This window comes from Hemicordylus capensis, chromosome 4 (genome assembly GCF_027244095.1).
Source record: "Hemicordylus capensis ecotype Gifberg chromosome 4, rHemCap1.1.pri, whole genome shotgun sequence".
NCBI lineage: Eukaryota > Metazoa > Chordata > Lepidosauria > Squamata > Cordylidae > Hemicordylus > Hemicordylus capensis.
The window spans coordinates 171,993,406-172,011,861 of NC_069660.1; the positions used below are offsets into that span (position 1 = coordinate 171,993,406).

Here is an 18,456-nt window from a genome sequence, read left to right on the forward strand (position 1 = left end):
TAACAGCTTCTCTAGCCTCTTTATTCCAAGAAATTTCTTGTGTCAAAAAAGGAACCTGACATATTTGTTTTCTGAACACTGGCTGTCACATGTCACTAGAGATTTCCAGCTTCCTCCTCCTGTAGCAGACGGCCTGTACTTCTCTCAAGAAGATATTTCAGAAACATGTGAATACTTCTTAGTCCAGACTGCAGAATTCCAGAAAGAATCCAACACCCTAAGGAAAACTATAGCACTGATCTCATTAGACGACTGGTCCTTTCTCCATAAGGACCCAGACTCAAACATCCTGGCTATTTGCTCAACAGAACAGCAAGGACCTCTCAGCTGAATCCCAGCAGAAACATGGCAAGTTCAAGCAGACTGTAGTCACAAGATTCCCTTCTGGAGAGTGAGCCACTCACATATGATCAGCATACATCTTTCAGTCACTGTCACTGTCAGTGACACCACCATGCTCTTCCTCCTCTGCTTCTGCAGCCTCCTCTCTCAAACCTGCAAAGAAGTCTTCCCCGTTACCAAATGCTTTGCGGCTCAAAGATTTCAGCTGTCCACTTTTCTTCTTCTTCTTCCTGTATTCATCCACAATCACTGAGCTAAGTGAGGAGATATCCCAGAACTTCACCTTCTGATCATGGCCACAGCTGGCCAGGAACTGACCAGTGTTACACTTGGCAAGCTGCTCAATAGGCTCCCCTGTGTGCTGCCCAACACTGCCCAGCACCCGATTGGGCAAGATGTTCACTGCCCTAGGACAAAAGGAAAAGCCTAATTAACAAAGAACAACTCTCTTGTAATAACGTTTAGCCCACTCCCACTTCAGGATGTTCAGATTTGGCAGACAGGCAGAGAAGGAGAAATCCAGCTAGGTCCTCAAATTAAGTTTTTAAGGAGTAAAATGAATACTTTAAATCATTAACACAAAGCTTAACTCAAGCAAACAATGAGAGACTAATATTAGCAGACACTGTACAAATGCTGTGTATCCAAAACCATAAAAATGCATCACACTAACAAAAAAAATAGCAAAATGAGAAGTGGTCCTCAAAACAAGGGCCTTTAGACCCTTTCAGTTCCCAAAGAACTCCTGTTAGTACATCTGCCAGGACTTTAAGGACATCCAACCAATGTGTTAACATTTAGTTTCCCCCTGCCCCCTTCAGGCATTAGGCAGGAACTCGGTCAGCTACCAGTTCTCACACAGCTTTACCCTCTCTAGGTGGGTGGGCCAAATGATGGGATACAGCGCTTCACAGGAGGGCGGCCTCCATAGTTCTATTCATTCAGAGCCAGCATGGTGTAGTGGCTAGAGTGCTGGACTAGGACCGGGGAGACCCGAGTTCAAATCCCCATTCAGCCATGATACTAGCTGGGTGACTGGGCCAGTCACTTCTCTCTCAGCCTAACCTACTTCACAGGGTTGTTGTGAGAAGAAACTCAAATATGTAGTACACCACTCTGGGCTCCTTGGAGGAAGAGCGGGATATAAATGTAAAATAATAATAAAAATAAATAATAATAAATATCAGAATACATTTCTTACAGCTATATTTGTACCTTTGCCTACTTCCTAGCAAAAGCTCTAATTTCATCAGCCTTCATTCTGCTTCAAACCAATATGGAATGTATATGAATTTTAAATCTATCCCCTGTCCTAAAGAGGCTCAAGATAGAGCATCCATCTATCTATCTATCTAAAATAAAAAAATAAAAACACATTTCTATCCCCAATCCCACAATTCAGTATATCTTCCACATGCCTTCTTAGTGTTGCCAGATCCTTTTCTTGGCAAGCCATGCAATGTACTCTCACCTGATGACTCCGTCAATTGAGCCTGTGCACACAATGTTCTCTGTCACAGGGATCATGCAGTCAATGGATTCTGCCTTCAATGCAAACCGGTCACTTGCAGCACCAAAGCCATCCCAGTTGAAGAGGTAAATAGTCCCCTCACTGGAGCCACAGGCCACTTTCTTTCCTCTCTAAGGAAGAATGCAGGTTAACCAGAGATAAGACAGCATTATCAAGACTCTCCTTCCCCTCCCCATTTAAAAAGAACCACTAGATACACAACAGAGAAAGCCACCCAACCCAACAGCTTTCCCCTCTCTTAGTGGACAGCAATGTAGAATGAATATTGTACTAAATATTATACTGCAGATTAGCACAACAGGGACTCTCAAGCTCAATACTTGGAAGGAAACCATTTTCAAGTCTCTGTGGCTGCTGCTGGTGTTTCTTTTTTCCTTTGAGCCTCTTTGAGACAAGACTATATAATCCATTTGAGAATGTTTTTGTTTAAAAGCTTAAGTAAATATTTTAAATAAAATACTGCTCCTGTCTGTGCCAAAATAGTCCTGGCCGCTGCTCACTGGTCCCTCGGCAGAAGCCTGTCACCCAGCACCCCTTTCTCATGGTCAACTGAGCAGCAGCACTGACCTTCATCAGAGAGATGGCGGTCAGGTCTCCATTCTGAGGCTCCGAGAGTAGCTCAAAGCGCCTTCTCCGGATGTTGAAGACTCCCATGGTTCCATCGCCACTGCAAGAAATGGAATGGTCCACAGTATAATCATCCCCAGCTAAAAGCTGTTTCTAGACAGCTGCTGAGGTATACATTTAAACCTAAATAATATTCTTTAGGTATAAAAGTATACCTAAATTTTGATCTGATTTTTAAAAATTTAAATTGTTTTGTATTGTATTTTGTACACACACACCCCTCTCTTTTGGTCTGTTATAATTTAATGTGTTGTATGTTTTTATCTCATGTTTTAATGTTGTGTTGTAAGCCGCCCAGAGAACAATGTGTTATGGGGCAACTAACAAAGTTTACTACTACTACTACTACTGGCCCAGAAGTATCTGCCTATTTGGGAATGACAGCAGGAAACTGAACCTATCTCGAAGGGCCCTTTGAATAGAGAAAAAGGTGGCACCAGATTATGGATTTAACAGCACCTTAAGGGGGGAGCAGTCAACGCATCTCCACTATCCAGGGAAAAGAAGCCTAGTTCTGTTTGTTCATGGGGTTAACAGCAGGGTGCAGAATACCTGGTAGTGAGCAGCAGCTTCTTGTTCCCATCCAGGGCCATGTCACTGATGTACTCCTCATGCTGCCTCATCTCCATGATGGAGGTGCCTTTGCGCAGGTCCCACACTTTCAGCTCACCACCATCATCTCCCGTGGCAAACAAGTGTTCATCTATCACCAGCAGGCAGTTTAAACCAGAGCTGTGGAAATCAGAGAGATCTAGTAGCAGAGCCAATGCTATAGTAGCCAAGATATTAACAGAACACCCAGTTCTATCTCCGACCTATTGCCATCTGCAAGGTCCCTAATCAGTCCCCAAAAAGTTGTGACATCCTCCACGGCACAGGGGAACTATGCAGGAGGGAAACATCTGGCACTCGTCCCATATAGGATATGATACGTGGGAAAAGAGCAAGTGCATAGACCTATCTGATCTTCCAACTAGGAAGACTTATTTGTACCCTTTTAGGTGGGTGGGCGTAGAGGAAGAAAATCATTTCTCTCTCTAGAGAGAGATTCCCAGATGTTGTTGACTAAAGTTGTGCCCTCGAGTTGGTGTCGACTCCTGGCGCCCATGGAGCCCTGTGGTTTTCTTTTGTAGAATGCAGGAGGGGTTTACCATTGCCTCCTCCCACGCAGTATGAGATGATGCCTTTCAGCACCTTCCTATATCGCTGCTGACCAATATAGGTGTTTTCCCATATTCCGGGAAACATGCCAGCGGAGATGTGAAACAGCAGCCTCTTGCTTGCTAGGCAAGTCATTTTCCCACTGTGCCATTAGGTCTCATAATCCCCAAGCAAAAGCCACTGCAGCTGGGAATTCTGGAAGTTGTGGTCAACAACATCTGGGAATCCCTGTCAGAGGGAACAGTGCATTCAGCGCTTTATTTATTTATTTGACATATTTTTATACTGCCCCAAACTCACGTCTCTGGGTGGTTTACAACAAAGCAAACAAACAGAAAAAGTTAAAACATTAGTTAAAATAAATAACAGAAAACTTAAAACAATAGTTAAAACAAAATAAATGATACAGTAAACGTTAACACATTACAACTATTTAAATTTTAAAACATTTTAAAATGATGTTAAAACTGTTAAAACGCGCCTTAATTAAAAGCCTGGGTGAATACATGTGTCTTTAAAGACTTTTCAGCTTGCTAAATGCAAAGTTTGCATTACAACTGGCAGAAGAGTACATGTTAACCAAACATTCAATATATTTTCAACCCGCTGACTTCAGTGAAGTTTATTCTAATGCAAGTGTGCATGGAATTGCAGTCTTAGAAGAACATAGCGAATCAAAGTCTGTAGTCGGGAACATCTGGAAATCAGAAACTTTATAACCGGAATACAGCAGATTTCCCCCCCCTCCGTCTTCACTTTTCAATGAAGACTTTTATTCAGTTTTCTAAGTAAAACTGTGTCGGCTATTTTGAGAGCTCTAAATGAAAGATGTTACGTACCAAAAAATCTGGTTTCATCAAAAACCCTGAATAAAAACATAAACCCCAGAGTATAGTTTTTCCAAACTTCATGGGCAGAGAGTTTCAGTGATCTAGCTGAAAAACTGCAGCTGAAAAGTAGGTTAAGAGTCATGAAAACCCATGCTAGAAAAGAACTGCTAGTCCCCAAGATGCTGCAGGACTCCTGCTGCTTGAAAAACATGTCATCTTTTCTTCACGTTTGTAATAAAATTTATTGGATAGGGAATTAAAATAGACCAGAATCCATATTTCCTCCACATTTGGGGTTTTGTATCAGAAAATGTACATGCTGTATAATATCTGAACTTTTAATAAAAAACTTTCATGATATATGTAGGGGAGGGGGGAGGGAATTCAGCCTTAAACATGAGAAAAGAAAAGCACACAATTAAAAAGATGAATCACAGCTAAAAAGCTAAAAATTAATTTCATATAAATCCCAAGATAAATCCGGAGAGAAGGGACCATATCTCAGTGGTAGAGCAGCCAGTTTGCTTTGAGAGCTGGTCTTGTGGTAGTGAGCATGAACTGTCCCCTTTGCTAAGCAGGTTCTGCTCTGGTTTGCATCTGGATGGGTCACTACATGTGACGACTGCTGTAAGATATTCCCCTTAAGGGATGAGGCTATAGCTCAGTGGAAGAGCATCTGATTTGCTTGCAGAAGAACTCAGGGTCACTCCCTGGTATCTCCAGGTAGGGCTGGGAGACTCTGCTGCCTGAAACCTTGGAGAGCCACTGCCAGTCAGCATAGAAAATTCTAAGGTAGATGGAACAACAGTCTGACTCAGCTTCCTATGTTCCTAATTACATCCAGTATGACAAAACCAGTGCTTGGGTTGTATCCAGACCTAATCTCTGTTAGCAGAAGCTCCTTTCACTCACATAAAGAGATTTTATTCATGCAAGGGGTCCTTCTGCAAGTAGAAAGAGTCCTTGCATAAGTAGAAAGAGCATCTAATGATAATGCAGCACTCCTCAGAAGAGAGGAGGTGGTCTTGTGGTAGCAAGCATGACTTGTCCCCTTAGCTAAGCAGGGTCCACCCTGGTTGCATATGAATGGGAGACTTGATCTGTGAGCACTGGAAGAGATTCCCCTTAGGGAATGGAGCCGCTCTGGGAAGAGCAAGAGGTTCCAAGTTCCCTCCCTGGCTTCTCCAAGATAGGGCTGAGAGAAATTCCTGCCTGCAACCTTGGAGAAGCCGCTGCCAGTCTGTGAAGACAATACTGAGCTAGATAGACCAATGTTCTGACTCAGTATATGGCAGCTTCCTATGTTAGGATACAGTCCATCAGTGTTCCCTCTAACAGGGATTCTCAGAAGTTGACGACTACAACTCCCAGAATCCCCAGCTGCAATGGCTTTTTCTTGGGGATTATGGGAGTTGTAGTCAACAATATCTAGGCATCCCTGTTAGAGGGAACACTGCAACCCATTATTTTGAAAATGCATATTCTATTCTTGCAGCATCTAGGCAGAGCTAGACTCCATAGCTGGTTAGTAGGAAATAATGATTGGCTACTAAGGACAGACAATTTGTGAACCCTTGACCGCTCCAAAACACAAGCATTAATTCAAAAATATGAAAAGCAGCTCTCCAAAATGTCTCTAACAAGCAACAGTGTTGACAGTACTGAGCACTGCTATGGTCCACACATGCCAAAGAACTGCAAACAAAAAAAACCCAATAAAGGACTCACGTGAGAAACAGGAGGGGGAAGCAAATGCTATGCCATTAAGACTGCAGGAAGGCTGCTGGAGGCTACTGGCTGTACTGATGCAGGTGAAGCAGGCCTTTGTAAGCACCCAAAGGACTGAGCAGCCCAGAAAGTTCACAGGTCTCAAGACGGCACCTCCAATAAGTAACAGGATGAAAGAAGAGGGCAATAGTCCCAAATACTAACTTGTGAGCCTTGTTGAAGCGTGTCACCAGACGGCCTTCTTCCACATTCAGGATATGAATGGATTTATCTTTGGACACTGTGAAGAGTTCTGGAGAGGAGAGAGAGAAATGGGGCAAACTACTGTGAATGCACTGTGCTCCACAGAGCTAGCTAACTAGCTTGCTTTCTTTCCACTTATTTCTGTACCACCCCAAATCTCTGTCTCTGGGTGGTGTACAACAAATACCATACAAATTAAACAAAATTAAAAATGATTAAAACATTAAAATCATTTAAAACCCAACATTAAAAACTATTAAAACTATACATCTAATTAAAAGCCTGGGAGAACAAATGTGTCTTCAGTTGCCAGAGATGGGGAGGCTCTTATTTCAAGAGGGAGCGCATCCCAAAGCCCAGGGTCAGCAATGGAGAAGGCCTGTCCCTGAGTAGCCATTGGATGAGACAATGGCAACTATAGATTAACCTCTCCAGATGATCTCAATGGGCGATGGGGCTCACAGTGAAGACGACGCTAGGTTGCATGTTGCATTTGCTTGCAACATGCAGAATACAATAGTCTACAATAAATGAAGGGTAGTCTCCTTCCACACATCCCACCACAACTAGCTGCTCATACCTTACAAATCCCTAATGTTGGCAAGAGAGAGTAAAGTTCACTGGTAGGCACCTTGACCTACCAAGAGGATCCTAAGTAAGTTTGCCCAAAGAGGGTTCCCTATGCCTTTATTAGTCATGTAGCTGAAAGCTACCTGGCAAGTGTTGCTTCTTCTGTGACAATTCTGCAGCAAGGGTTGAAGCTATATCTGCCTAATCTGCTCCTACCATTAAAATTGCCAAGTGTGATACTTTTAGATATTGTGAGGTGCCAAGATAAAATGCAACCACCATCCACACACACTTTTCTTCATCAGTCTCCTTACAAGTGGTAGTATCCCAGCTTGGACCCTTGATGCATCTAAGGTTACATGCAATGTCTCAAGACAAGAACCTGGCAACCTCATCAGCCTTGCAAGTCTCCAAGGGAAAGAGAAGCTGCCTAAGTGACAAGTGTTAGCAATCTTAATCGTTACATATGAACAAGACTGAGAAACATTAGGCTGGGTCATTGTTTTCTGACTGGCATATATAAAGTTTCAAGGGGGACAAGGCCTGGACGATTCTTGTTTCCTTTGTCGATCCCAAGTTTGGACAAAAGTAGGGGACATACCTTAGAGACAAAAATGTCACCTCTTGGAAGAGTTATAAAATGTATTATTCTGGATCTGGAAAATACTAGTATTGTCAAGCTGCTAAAGCAGATTTTGTATATATGTGGTGGCATCATCCATGAGCAATAATTAAGTTCACAAAAGTTACTAAGGTGCAATTTTTTTACAAGCCTGTTGGTGGCAGTGGTGCTTTCCCCCCTTTGACAATGTTTTTATACCATAACTCTCTGAGCATTTGCTGCAAAGAAGTTTTGGAACATGGTTATGAACACAACTTATATGGGTTTTTTTGTTTTTGTTTTTAATAACTAATTCTCTTCAGACCCCATAATATTATTGCAGCCTTTTCTTTAAATAAAAAGCCAACCAGTAATTACATCCAGTAAATTTTTAACCTTTGCAGTGGTAGCAGTGCAGGGTTTTTTTTTCTTTAATGTTTTTTAACCTTGCACCTCTGTGGTCAGCAGTGGCTTCAAACAGTGCTTGAAATGCTGATAATGTTCCTGATGGCTAGCTCCTACCAGTTTTTTTTTTTTTTTTTTAAAGAACACACCAGAAAATCATACTATGGAATTATGAAGGATTATTTCCTGGCACATTTAGCACTGCTGAGCTGCCGCTGCTTGGAGACATTGTTACAGAAACAGCTTGCCTGGTGGGCTGCAGGCAGCACCCCTCTATGTGATTTAGAGTTGCAGGCCTGCAACCTCCATCTTGGCTACTTGAGCTCACGGGATCATGAACTCTGCACATGCCCATGTTTTGCAAGTATGCAATTTGGTCGCTTGGCACAAGAAAACATGGGGCAGACTGAAGTCAGGTTAATAAACGGCCGCAGGGAGACCCCCATGGCCTCTCTTTTGCAGAAAAGGGAGGAAGCTGGCAAGCAGACCCAGGTCAAAGGGAACTCCGCTAATATTTCTCACAGCTACTCAGATAAGCCTGGCACACCCCCAGCCAGTGTTCCCTCTAACAGAAATTCCCAGATGTTGTTGACTACAACTCCCAGAATCCCCATCCAAAGGCCACTGCAGCTGGGGATGCTGGGAGTTGTAGTCAACAAAATCTGGGAATCTCTGTTAGAGGGAACACTGCCCCCAGCCTCCTATCACTGCATTAATGAGCTGGCATTGACCCAAAGGTAGGATCTTTAACAGAAAAAGGGAGGTGCGCTGCCGCCCTGACGGGCCCTTTTCTGGCGGAGCGCTGGCAGGGAGAAAGCAGAGGGAGGGGTGGGTGCACCCTCCCCCGCCCTTAGTCAACACACACACACACACACACACACACACACACACACACACACACACACACACACCCCTTCAAACTTCTCCCACCCAGTTCCGTGCACATCCCTACTTCTCCCATCTCTTCAAGGGACATCGCTCTTAGCTGCTATTCTTGAAGCTTTCTTGCTTCTCTGCTGGGTTGTTCTGATCCTCTGCCTTCTGTGCTGACTTTTTTCTGGATGCATCAATTACCTGGCCAAAAGTCAGCCCCTTTTTATACACCTGTAGCCAAAAACCCTTCTCATCAGGTCTTTTATGGATTGGGCTTTTAACTCAGACTTCTGATTGGACCTTTTTACGACACCTTTTTGACCAATGATGATCTGGCACTCCTGTGCAATCACCTATTTGGGATTTCAGTCCTTCATTTACATCTCTTGAGGGAATGTATGTATGTATGTATTGTATGTTTTTAAACTTTTGTAAACCGCCTTGTGATTGTTTTTAATGAAAGGTGGTATATAAATTTAACAATAATTTTTTTTTAAAAAAAGAAACCGATCAGAGATGTCCCGGTCTCTAATAAGGCTTTTGAGTTCACTCATATAGTACCATATACACACCTCTCCACCAGCCATTCCAACTTTTGTTTCTTAAAAACCACACCCACTTGATTGGTTCATGTAAACATGAACCCCCTTTTTACACGAGTTTCAGCCCCTGCAGTCAGGGCGCTTGACTTGTGCATTGCCTCAGGATATGTTTTCAAGTACAAACCTGTACCCCCTTAAGCCTACCGCCTGTTCTCTTGACCCTTGCCCGACGTGAAGGTTGTTGTAGAAGGCCTGGTAGAGATCATAAATGCTTCTCTGAAGGAGGGCAGGATGCCTCCTTGTCTTAAGGAGGCAATTATTAGACCACTTCTGAAGAAGCCTGCCCTGGATTCCTCAGAGTTGAGCAACTATAGGCCTGTCTCTAACCTTCCATGGTTGGACAAGGTAACTGAGAGGGTGGTGGCCTCCCAACTCCAGGCAGTCTTGGATGAAACTGATTATCTAGACCCGTTTCAGACTGGCTTTCGGGTGGGCTAGGGGTGGAGACTGCCTTGGTCAGCCTGATGGATGATCTCCAATTGGGAATTGACAGGGGAAGTGTGACTCTGTTGGTCCTTTTGGACCTCTCGGCAGCTTTCAATACTATTGACTATAGTATCCTTCTGGAGCGTCTGAGGGGGTTGGGGGTGGGAGGCACTGCTTTGCAGTGGTTCCACTCTTACCTCTCGGGCATATTCCAGATGGTGTCTCTCAGGGACTGTTGTTCTTCAAAAACTGGGCTCCGTATTGTCTCCGATGTTGTTTAACATCTACATGAAACCGCTGGGAGAGATCATCAGGAGATTTGGTCCAGGGTGCTATCAGTATGCTGATGACACCCAAATCAATTTCTCCATGTCAACATCATCAGGAGAAGGTATAACCTCCCTAAATGCCTGCCTGGAGACAGTGATGGGCTGGATGAGAGGTAACAAACTGAGACTGAATCCAGATAAGATGGAGGTACTTATTGTGCGGGGTTGGAACTCAGGAGATGATTTTGATCTGCCTGTTCTGGATGAGGTCTCACTTCCCCAGAAGGAACAGGTGCACAGTCTGGGGGTGCTTCTGGACACAAAACTCTCCCTGGTGTCCCAGGTTGAGGCAGTGGCCAGAGGTGCCTTTTATCAGCTTTGGCTGATACACTAGCTGTGTCCATTTCTTGAGATAAATGACCTCAGAACAGTAGTACATCTGCTGGTCACCTACAGACTTGACTACTGCAATGCGTTCTATGTGGGACTGCCTTTGTACATAGTCTGGAAACTGCAGTTAGTCCAGAATGCAGCAGCAAGTTTCTTCTCTGGGTCATCTCAGAGAGACCATATCACTCCTATCGTAAAAGATCTACACAGGCTGCCGATAGGTTTCCGGGGAAAGTAAAGGTTTTGGCTATAACCTATAAAGCCCTGAACAGCTTGGGCCCTGGGTATTCGTCTTCTTTACTATGAACTGCACTGCCCACTGATATCATCTGGAGAGGTTCGTCTGGAGTTGCCACCGGCTTGTCTGGTGGCTACTCGGGGACGGGCTTTCTCCATTGCTGCCCCGAGGCTTTGGAACACACTTCCTGCTGAAATAGGAGCCTCCCCATCTCTTACAACTTTTAAAAGGGCAGTCAAGGCACATTTGTTCACCCAGGCTTTTAATTAGATACTAGCCAACCCCGCACAGAGCATCTGTGCGCTCTTTGGGACTGGCTGTTACCTCTTCCCCCCCACCTACTGCCCCAATCTATGCTTCTGGGCCCAACTGCCTCTCCTCCCCACCGCCACTTCTGCCCCCGCACTTTCTTTCCCCCCTCCTGGGCCTTGCCTCCATGGGCGGGCCAGGCCTGCCACCACCTCTGGCCTCCACGACCAGGCCCGTGGTGACCAATCCTCCTGGGTGCACCTCAGCCAATCAGGCGCATCCACTGCCCAGCCAATCAGCTGGGTGCTGGGATGCACATTCCAAGGCACACCCAGGAGAATTAATATAATAGATTGTTTTAATAGTTTTAACTTTTTAAATTTTAATTGTTGTAATATGTTAATCTTTTTATTGGTTGTTTTTATTGTCTTGTAAATTGTCCAGAGAACTTGCATTTTGGGCAGTATAGAAATGTGCTAAATAAATAAATAAATAAATAAATACCCCTGGCCCAGTCACATGGCCTCGGGATCAGATTGGGAATCCGACTCCACATGAATCATTGCCCTGCTGGTTCTCAACGGTTCGAGTCATAGCTCTTTGCTCCTCACCCTTTCTTCTTCCCACTTTTCTGTTGCCTTTCCCCTGCAAGGAAGTCTACCTGCACACCCCAACCTGCAAGTATAACGAACACACCAATGGATTAGAACCAGTAATACTAACTGCCTATCCCTTTAAATTTCCTTGCTCCCTTCTCTCTCCTATTTAAGCCTACATCTTGGTCCTTTCTCAGGCAAAGCCTTAAGCTGATTTAATTGACAATTTGGACCTTAAGCTAAAATGCCTGTATGTGAGACTCTAGTTAATACTGTTAGCTAAGATTTTATTGCCTCGTCACCTAGCCTAATTGCTCTTATTTTCCTGTACCCCATTATTCCTAAATACATCTGATTGCACCATATTTCTGTTTCCTCCTCATTTGCCAGACCCAAACTTTGCACAGATATGAACTGTTCCATATAGTCACGCTGATTCCCCACATTAGCCCAAAGCCCGATTTGAGTGTTTGGTTAGCATTCCGGAACGGCCTCATTATACTGCCACCAACAAAAGACTTGTAAATTTTTTGGTAGTCTAATAATTTTTGTGGGCTTAATTATAAAGATGTTTTATTAAATTCAAGTAGATCATACTCCAAAAATGGCAGGAGCCAATATATTTATTCACTGCAGCACATTTGCATTTTGCAAATAAGCAGAAAAGTTATCAAACCACAAGGAATAAGGAATGGATGGAGAAAGTATTGGAGACAGTCGTCATGTTGAAATTGGCGAGTTGCAAGACCAGTTGTAAACTATATTAATAGCTTATTGGGAACTACATTCCTAATCTCCTCATTTGCCAGCGTGCGAGAGCCAGCGTGGTGTAGTGGTTAGAATGCTGGACTAGGACTGGGGAGACCTGAGTTCAAATCCCCATTCAGCCATGATACTAGCTGGGTGACTCTGGGCCAGTTACTTCTCTCTCAGCCTAACCTACTTCACAGGGTTGTTGTGAGGAGAAACTCAAGTATGTAGTACACCGGTCTGGGCTCCTTGAAGGAAGAGCGGGATATAAATGTAAAAATAATAATAATAATAATAATCTTAGATTCATGTTCTTCTCTTTTCAAAGCCAAAAAGGGTCCTTTATGCTGCATTTGTGGACCTTAAACCCGCATTTAAGTCAGTATATAGGGAGAAACTGTGGTCTAAACTTCAATCATCCACTATTGTTCGTCGCTTACTTACTTTTTTAAATATATAAATTGCATCAGAACACCTATTGCAAAGTTAGTTGCAATGCGGCAGGTTCTCTCTCTAAAGATATTCCATCAAACAGAGGCTTGAAGCAAGGATGTATTCTGGCTCAATTCTTATTCAGTTTTTATATAAAGTCTATGGTTGCCTCTCTGACTCATTCAGACTTTCATTCTCCAATATTAGCCTCTAAAATCTGTAGCAGTGCTTTTGTACGCAGATGATGCTGTAATAATATCACAGATTCCTATTGGCCTGAGAAGAGCGCTTAATTCCCTCGCTTCTTACTGTAAAGATTATGCTCTGCAGATTACTCTAAACACAGATCATGAGGTTTGCTAAGTGCCCCAAACTCTTATGTTAATTAATTAATTAATTAATTAATTCTATTTCTATACTGCCTTTCCAAAAATGGCTCAGGGCGGTTTACACAGAGAAATAATAAATAAATAAGATGGATCCCTGTCCCCAAAGGGCTCACAATCTAAAACGTTGGTCTACTGATGGGCATAAGCTCGAGCAGGTCAGTTGTTATAAGTACTTAGGTACTGTATTTCATTCCACCATTAGTTGTCAAATCCATCAAGAATGTGTCATTCAAAATGCTCAAAGGTCATCATCAGCAATATTGACATTTCTACTCTAGAGGAGGACCTTTTATTCCAGCAGCCATAAGACTTCGAGTCCAAGGTTTTAGCTCATTTGCTCTATGGAGCACAGCTCAGCTTTTATCATAACATCCAAGCTGTAGAAGCCATCCAATCTAAGTTTCTAAGAAAGCTATTTCAAGTACAACAAGGCGTCTCTAATGCAGCTTTGAGTGGAGGCAGGTCTGATGAATGTTGAGTCTAAAATCTGGCTTTTAATATTTAAATTTTGGCTAAAAAAAACCTTAATCTCACTGGATTGTTACCACTCATGTTAGCTGATAAATTCACTTCCGCCGGGGAAATGGAAATTAAAAGGAAATTGTTTTCCTATGGGTTTGCTCCACAGTTATTGTTGGCTATGAATCTTGTTCAAGCTAGCCTGGTGCTCTCCCAAAGCATTTGTGATGTTGCATGACAGTCTGATAGAAGTTTTATATCAAGGAGATTAATGGTGGGTAACTAACTATTGAATATGAAATCTGCTAATTACTTAGATAAGCTTAGGGTAGCAAAATACCGTAGAGCCTTCACACTAGCACATTTTGACGTTTTACCTTCTGCTGTGTTTGAAGGCAGGATCAAAGAAGTCCCTTACACGGAGCGGTTTTGTCCTTGCAAGTCAGAAGCTATTGAGACACTAGCGCAAGTGCTACTATAGTTTATACAGGGACACTCGCTATTAATTAATAGTGCCTCTCCTAGCAAATTGCCCTGGCCACCCAAATGAATCCTATGTTAGCTATCTTTTATCTGATAGCGATCACAACATTACTTAATGCAGTTGATAATTTCTGTCTCATTGCCATTAGAATTCGAAGTAAGAGTGTATTTGTATTGCTGGATTCCATAAGGTCTACGAATAGCTGGATTAGTGATTGTTACTGTTTGAGCTGTATGTATATATTCCTCTGGTCAGCGGCCATAAATAAACTGAACTGAACTTGTGAATGGAATGTCAAACTCAGCAAAAGCTTTGCCAGATCTGGAGATAACCACACATAAGATATAGATATATATATATAATAAACAAATAGTTTATAATCCATTTGTCATTATAAACAGATTGTTAATAATGTTTTAAGTATTAAATTATGTATACTAAGAAATTACTAATGAATTAATCTTATATATTCAAATATTTAATGAATAAACTAATCTTTAATTAATTTGTTTGATTTCCTAATGTACTAATATTGTTATAAACCAACAAAATAAAATCAATGGTTGACATCCAGACTAATGTAGCATTGGCAGAAGAGATTACACAATGGACAACTTTGTCCAATACCTCCTTCCTTCTGCAGCTGTCTGTGCTTTCCGAAAATATATCCAAGGGTCACAGGATCCTCCGAGACATATTTTGGGGAGCCACAGGTGGCTGCACAGGGAATGGGGGCATTGGGGGTGGGGAATCATCCCTTTACTTTGCACGTTGGAGATGCTCTTCCACCAGTGCAATGTTAATCTGGATGCTGACCAGTGTGATTAATGACTGATGTAAGTGGCGATGTCCCAACATATGTTGGGCAGCATCCAGATGAAGTCTGACATGACTAAATCCCAGTGATATTAATGAGACTTAAGTTAATCATGACCAGCTTGTCTTACCGATTTTAATGATGCTAAATCATGACTAACTAGTTTGGATGCTGCCTGATGTATTTTTAAGATGAGCTTTTCCTTGCTGCTGGAATTCAAATAAATCTAACAACTCTTCTCTAGGTAGAGTAAGCAGAAGAAAGTCAGTGTACATGTGAATTCAGTTCCCTCCACTATGAGCTACAAAGACACAAACAACCCCTGAGAAGAGAAACACTCACTATTTCCATCATGAGAAAAGGACACTTCCCGGCAGGATTTTAAGTGATGCCCTGAAGACCAAAGCTCCTTGTTCCCACCTTCCAGACAGGAGTATGAATATCTGCAATTAAAAAAAAAAAGTGGAGGGGAGGATCAATAGGGAACTTCTCCCTAGAAACATTTTCAAGATGGAATCTTGAAATATTTCTGTCACAAAACAACAGGAAACATCATACTTAAAGAAGAGATCTGTACAGGAAGAAGTGAGCAAAAAAGCAGGATTGATAAAGCAGGGCACTGGAAGAAAACATGGAAAGTTCCACCTAAAATAGGACATGCAGAAAAGATAATCTTTACAGAAAAACGAAGAGCAAGCAATATTTGTAGAATTTCAGGTTGGAAAAGCTTCTCAGTTCTGCATCTATGAAGGCTGTTAGCTTCATATTCTGCTTGTGAGCTCCCAGAACCTGGTTTGATAACTGAGCAAAGGGGCACCTTTTAAAAGTGGCTATTCTCTTTATTTAGCAGGGGGAGAGCAACTGGCCCTATGCGTCCCCAGCACAACAACCTTCCAGTGGCTGATGCTAGTGTCTGTTTTATGTTTCTTTTTTAGATTGTGAACCCTTTGGGGACAGGGAACCATTTTATTTATTTATAAATATCTATGTAAACTACTTTGGAAGCTTTTATTGAAAAGCATATTCAATAATAAGGTATCCTGGTTTGATAAGAAGGTCAAGGGCAGGTCAGATGAGCATGTCCCATTTATGGCCATGCTTACAAGAATGCCCCGCTGGGCTCAGTCTGGAGAATTTGGAGGAACCACGCCGAGGTGCCCTCTTGCCACCCCTATTAGGGTTGTTCTCCCCCCGCCCCTGCCTAGGCACAATTCCCCCACTTAGTTTGTAAAGGGGAACCCTCACCGGATTCCTTTTTACAAGCACGTAAAAAGGAACCCAGAGCCACTGTTGGAAACACTGATTAGATGAACACTAAGTCTAATCTATCATGGCTGCTCTGAACCAGAAAAAGCCTAAATCTTGCAAATGGAGTACCATCAATATTTGCAAGGTTTCTTTTGCAGACTTTCGTCTGGCTGCAAAACATGCACTTTGTTACTTTTTAGTTAGCAACTAAGACCACAGAATATCTGGAATACACAGAAGATTTCTAACATCTCTAACATCCTCTTTTTTGAAATACTAAACCATGAACCTTAAATAGCCAGTAGCCATGTCATGAATAACTGTCTCCTCCCACATTAAAAAAAGGCTTCCAGCTTGTTTCCTCTGAACTGTACTGGTTTATCAATGGGGGACCCCTATGGGCCCCCACTTTATTGCGTGGGGAAGCAAGGGCACATTCAGGTATGCAGCAAGTACTTTTGTTTTCCTAGAGAAGCTGTACTCACACATAGATGTCACCATCCACATCTCCAGCAGCTATGATATCTCGGCTGGGGTGAAAGGCAATAGTGTTGGCTGCTGACTCAAGAGCAATGTCTTCGGGAGTGTCTCGAACGTTAGGTTCCTGCCCTACTTTCTCCTCATCTGAATATGCCTGGGGATGAGGTGTAGGGAAAGAAAATAAAGAGAATCAAACTTCCACAGAGGCCCCACTACCACTGGGTCACCTTAATACGTGTCATGCAACTACCAGCTGATATCCTTAGAGCTGTTGCATCCTCACAATACATCCAACAATAATACAAGATGTTAAATGTTATTGCTTCTGCATTAAAAGCAAACAATACATTCATCATAAACTGCCAATGAATTGCATGTGTGAATAGGCCATCACACATTCAACACCGCAAAACTTTTAAGTCCCTAAAGATGCCCTTTTCAGCAGAGTCAGTTGAACTCATTTAGTCCATGCCAGTCATCAAGTGCACAGCAGATAAGTGTGGAAAAATTAGTTGATATGTAAGCATGTGAGAACCACAGAGATCATAAAGCCCATTGCCCAAACACTTGCAGAACCTTCTTAAAGGCCCCTGCTCCAGTTTACCCCTCTATGTGTTAATACTGAATATGAACATGGAGTTATAGCCACAGTACTGAACGAGCGGGAGCATTCTCCAACACGCTTCTACACCAATATGTGAAGATGGGGCATGTAGGGGAAAGAAACCAGCAACACTGGCCTGCCCTGACAAGTGCTTGTCTCCAGACCACCTTAGCAGCCTGCTTTCTACCCTTCTCAGCATAGCCTCTTCCTATGGTGTCTAAACTTTACCTCTCCAGAGGCTGGTGCATGCTTATGGCATGAGGACTACAACATCAAACAAGGACTACCCTGTAGGAGACATCACAGATCTCTTGTTTCCTTTTTGTTTGTTTTTCTTTTTTGCTTGACTCATGTTATGATTTCTTAGTTGGAGGTAGTGTTGAAGATTAGAGGGAGGAAAGCACTCTACGTGCTACATGGTGCGGGGTGGGGGGGGCAGTCAATGGTGTATGATTTTGTAATGTACTGATACACTGCAAGAAAGAGAATGACTTAATAAAACAATTTTAAAAACCCAAAAGGTGAACAAGTCACTCACCCAGACAGCTGGGAACACAGTTTCCAACTTTTAAAAACTGGCCCGGCTCATGTGCTTTTAAGAGCAGCCTGATACACACGAGCAAGGCTTTTCCCATCTCTTCCACAGCAGGAAAAGTGTCACCCGCTTAGTTTCGCCTGCTGGGCTTCTGTTGAAAGGCAAGGAAGCCGGGACAGTTTTAAAAACTTAACAACCCTGGATGGAAACCTCTTTCTATTATAATACACAACCCATGGAACCTGCTGATTCTGTCCCAGCAGCACAACATGAGACCCCGAAAGAAAGCCACCAATCCACCTCACGCCGAGGGAAGAGATGGCAGAGGTCTCACGCTTGGTTGCTTGGAAACTCCCCCAAACACTCACCTCCACAGACACCTCCATCTTAACGAGCACGCATGTCTAGGTAATACACCGGAAGGAAGGAAGGCAGAGGGTTCGGGCACCAAGCGGCATAGATGTAATAAATGGGCAGACACACAACGTCAGGGTTTACGCGTGAGTCCTCCTATAACTTTTAGGACTTTTTTGTGTGTGTCTGCGTGGAGTGGTAAGGCGTGGGAGAGCGACAGCTA

General features: G+C 43.0%; 1 protein-coding gene across 1 annotated transcript; it reads right to left on the minus strand.

Annotated features, from left to right (window-relative positions):
* WDR55 (WD repeat domain 55) lies at nucleotides 1-18,361 on the minus strand. Its single transcript, XM_053313684.1, has 8 exons — nucleotides 18,248-18,361; nucleotides 16,746-16,894; nucleotides 15,355-15,455; nucleotides 6,424-6,511; nucleotides 3,053-3,232; nucleotides 2,441-2,540; nucleotides 1,814-1,983; nucleotides 1-749 (listed from the first exon to the last, which is right to left on the minus strand). Exons 1-8 carry the CDS (start codon nucleotides 18,263-18,265, stop codon nucleotides 425-427), a joined length of 1,131 nt encoding a protein of 376 aa, XP_053169659.1. The 5' UTR covers nucleotides 18,266-18,361; the 3' UTR covers nucleotides 1-424.
* Between the last annotated feature and the right edge of the window lie 95 nt (nucleotides 18,362-18,456).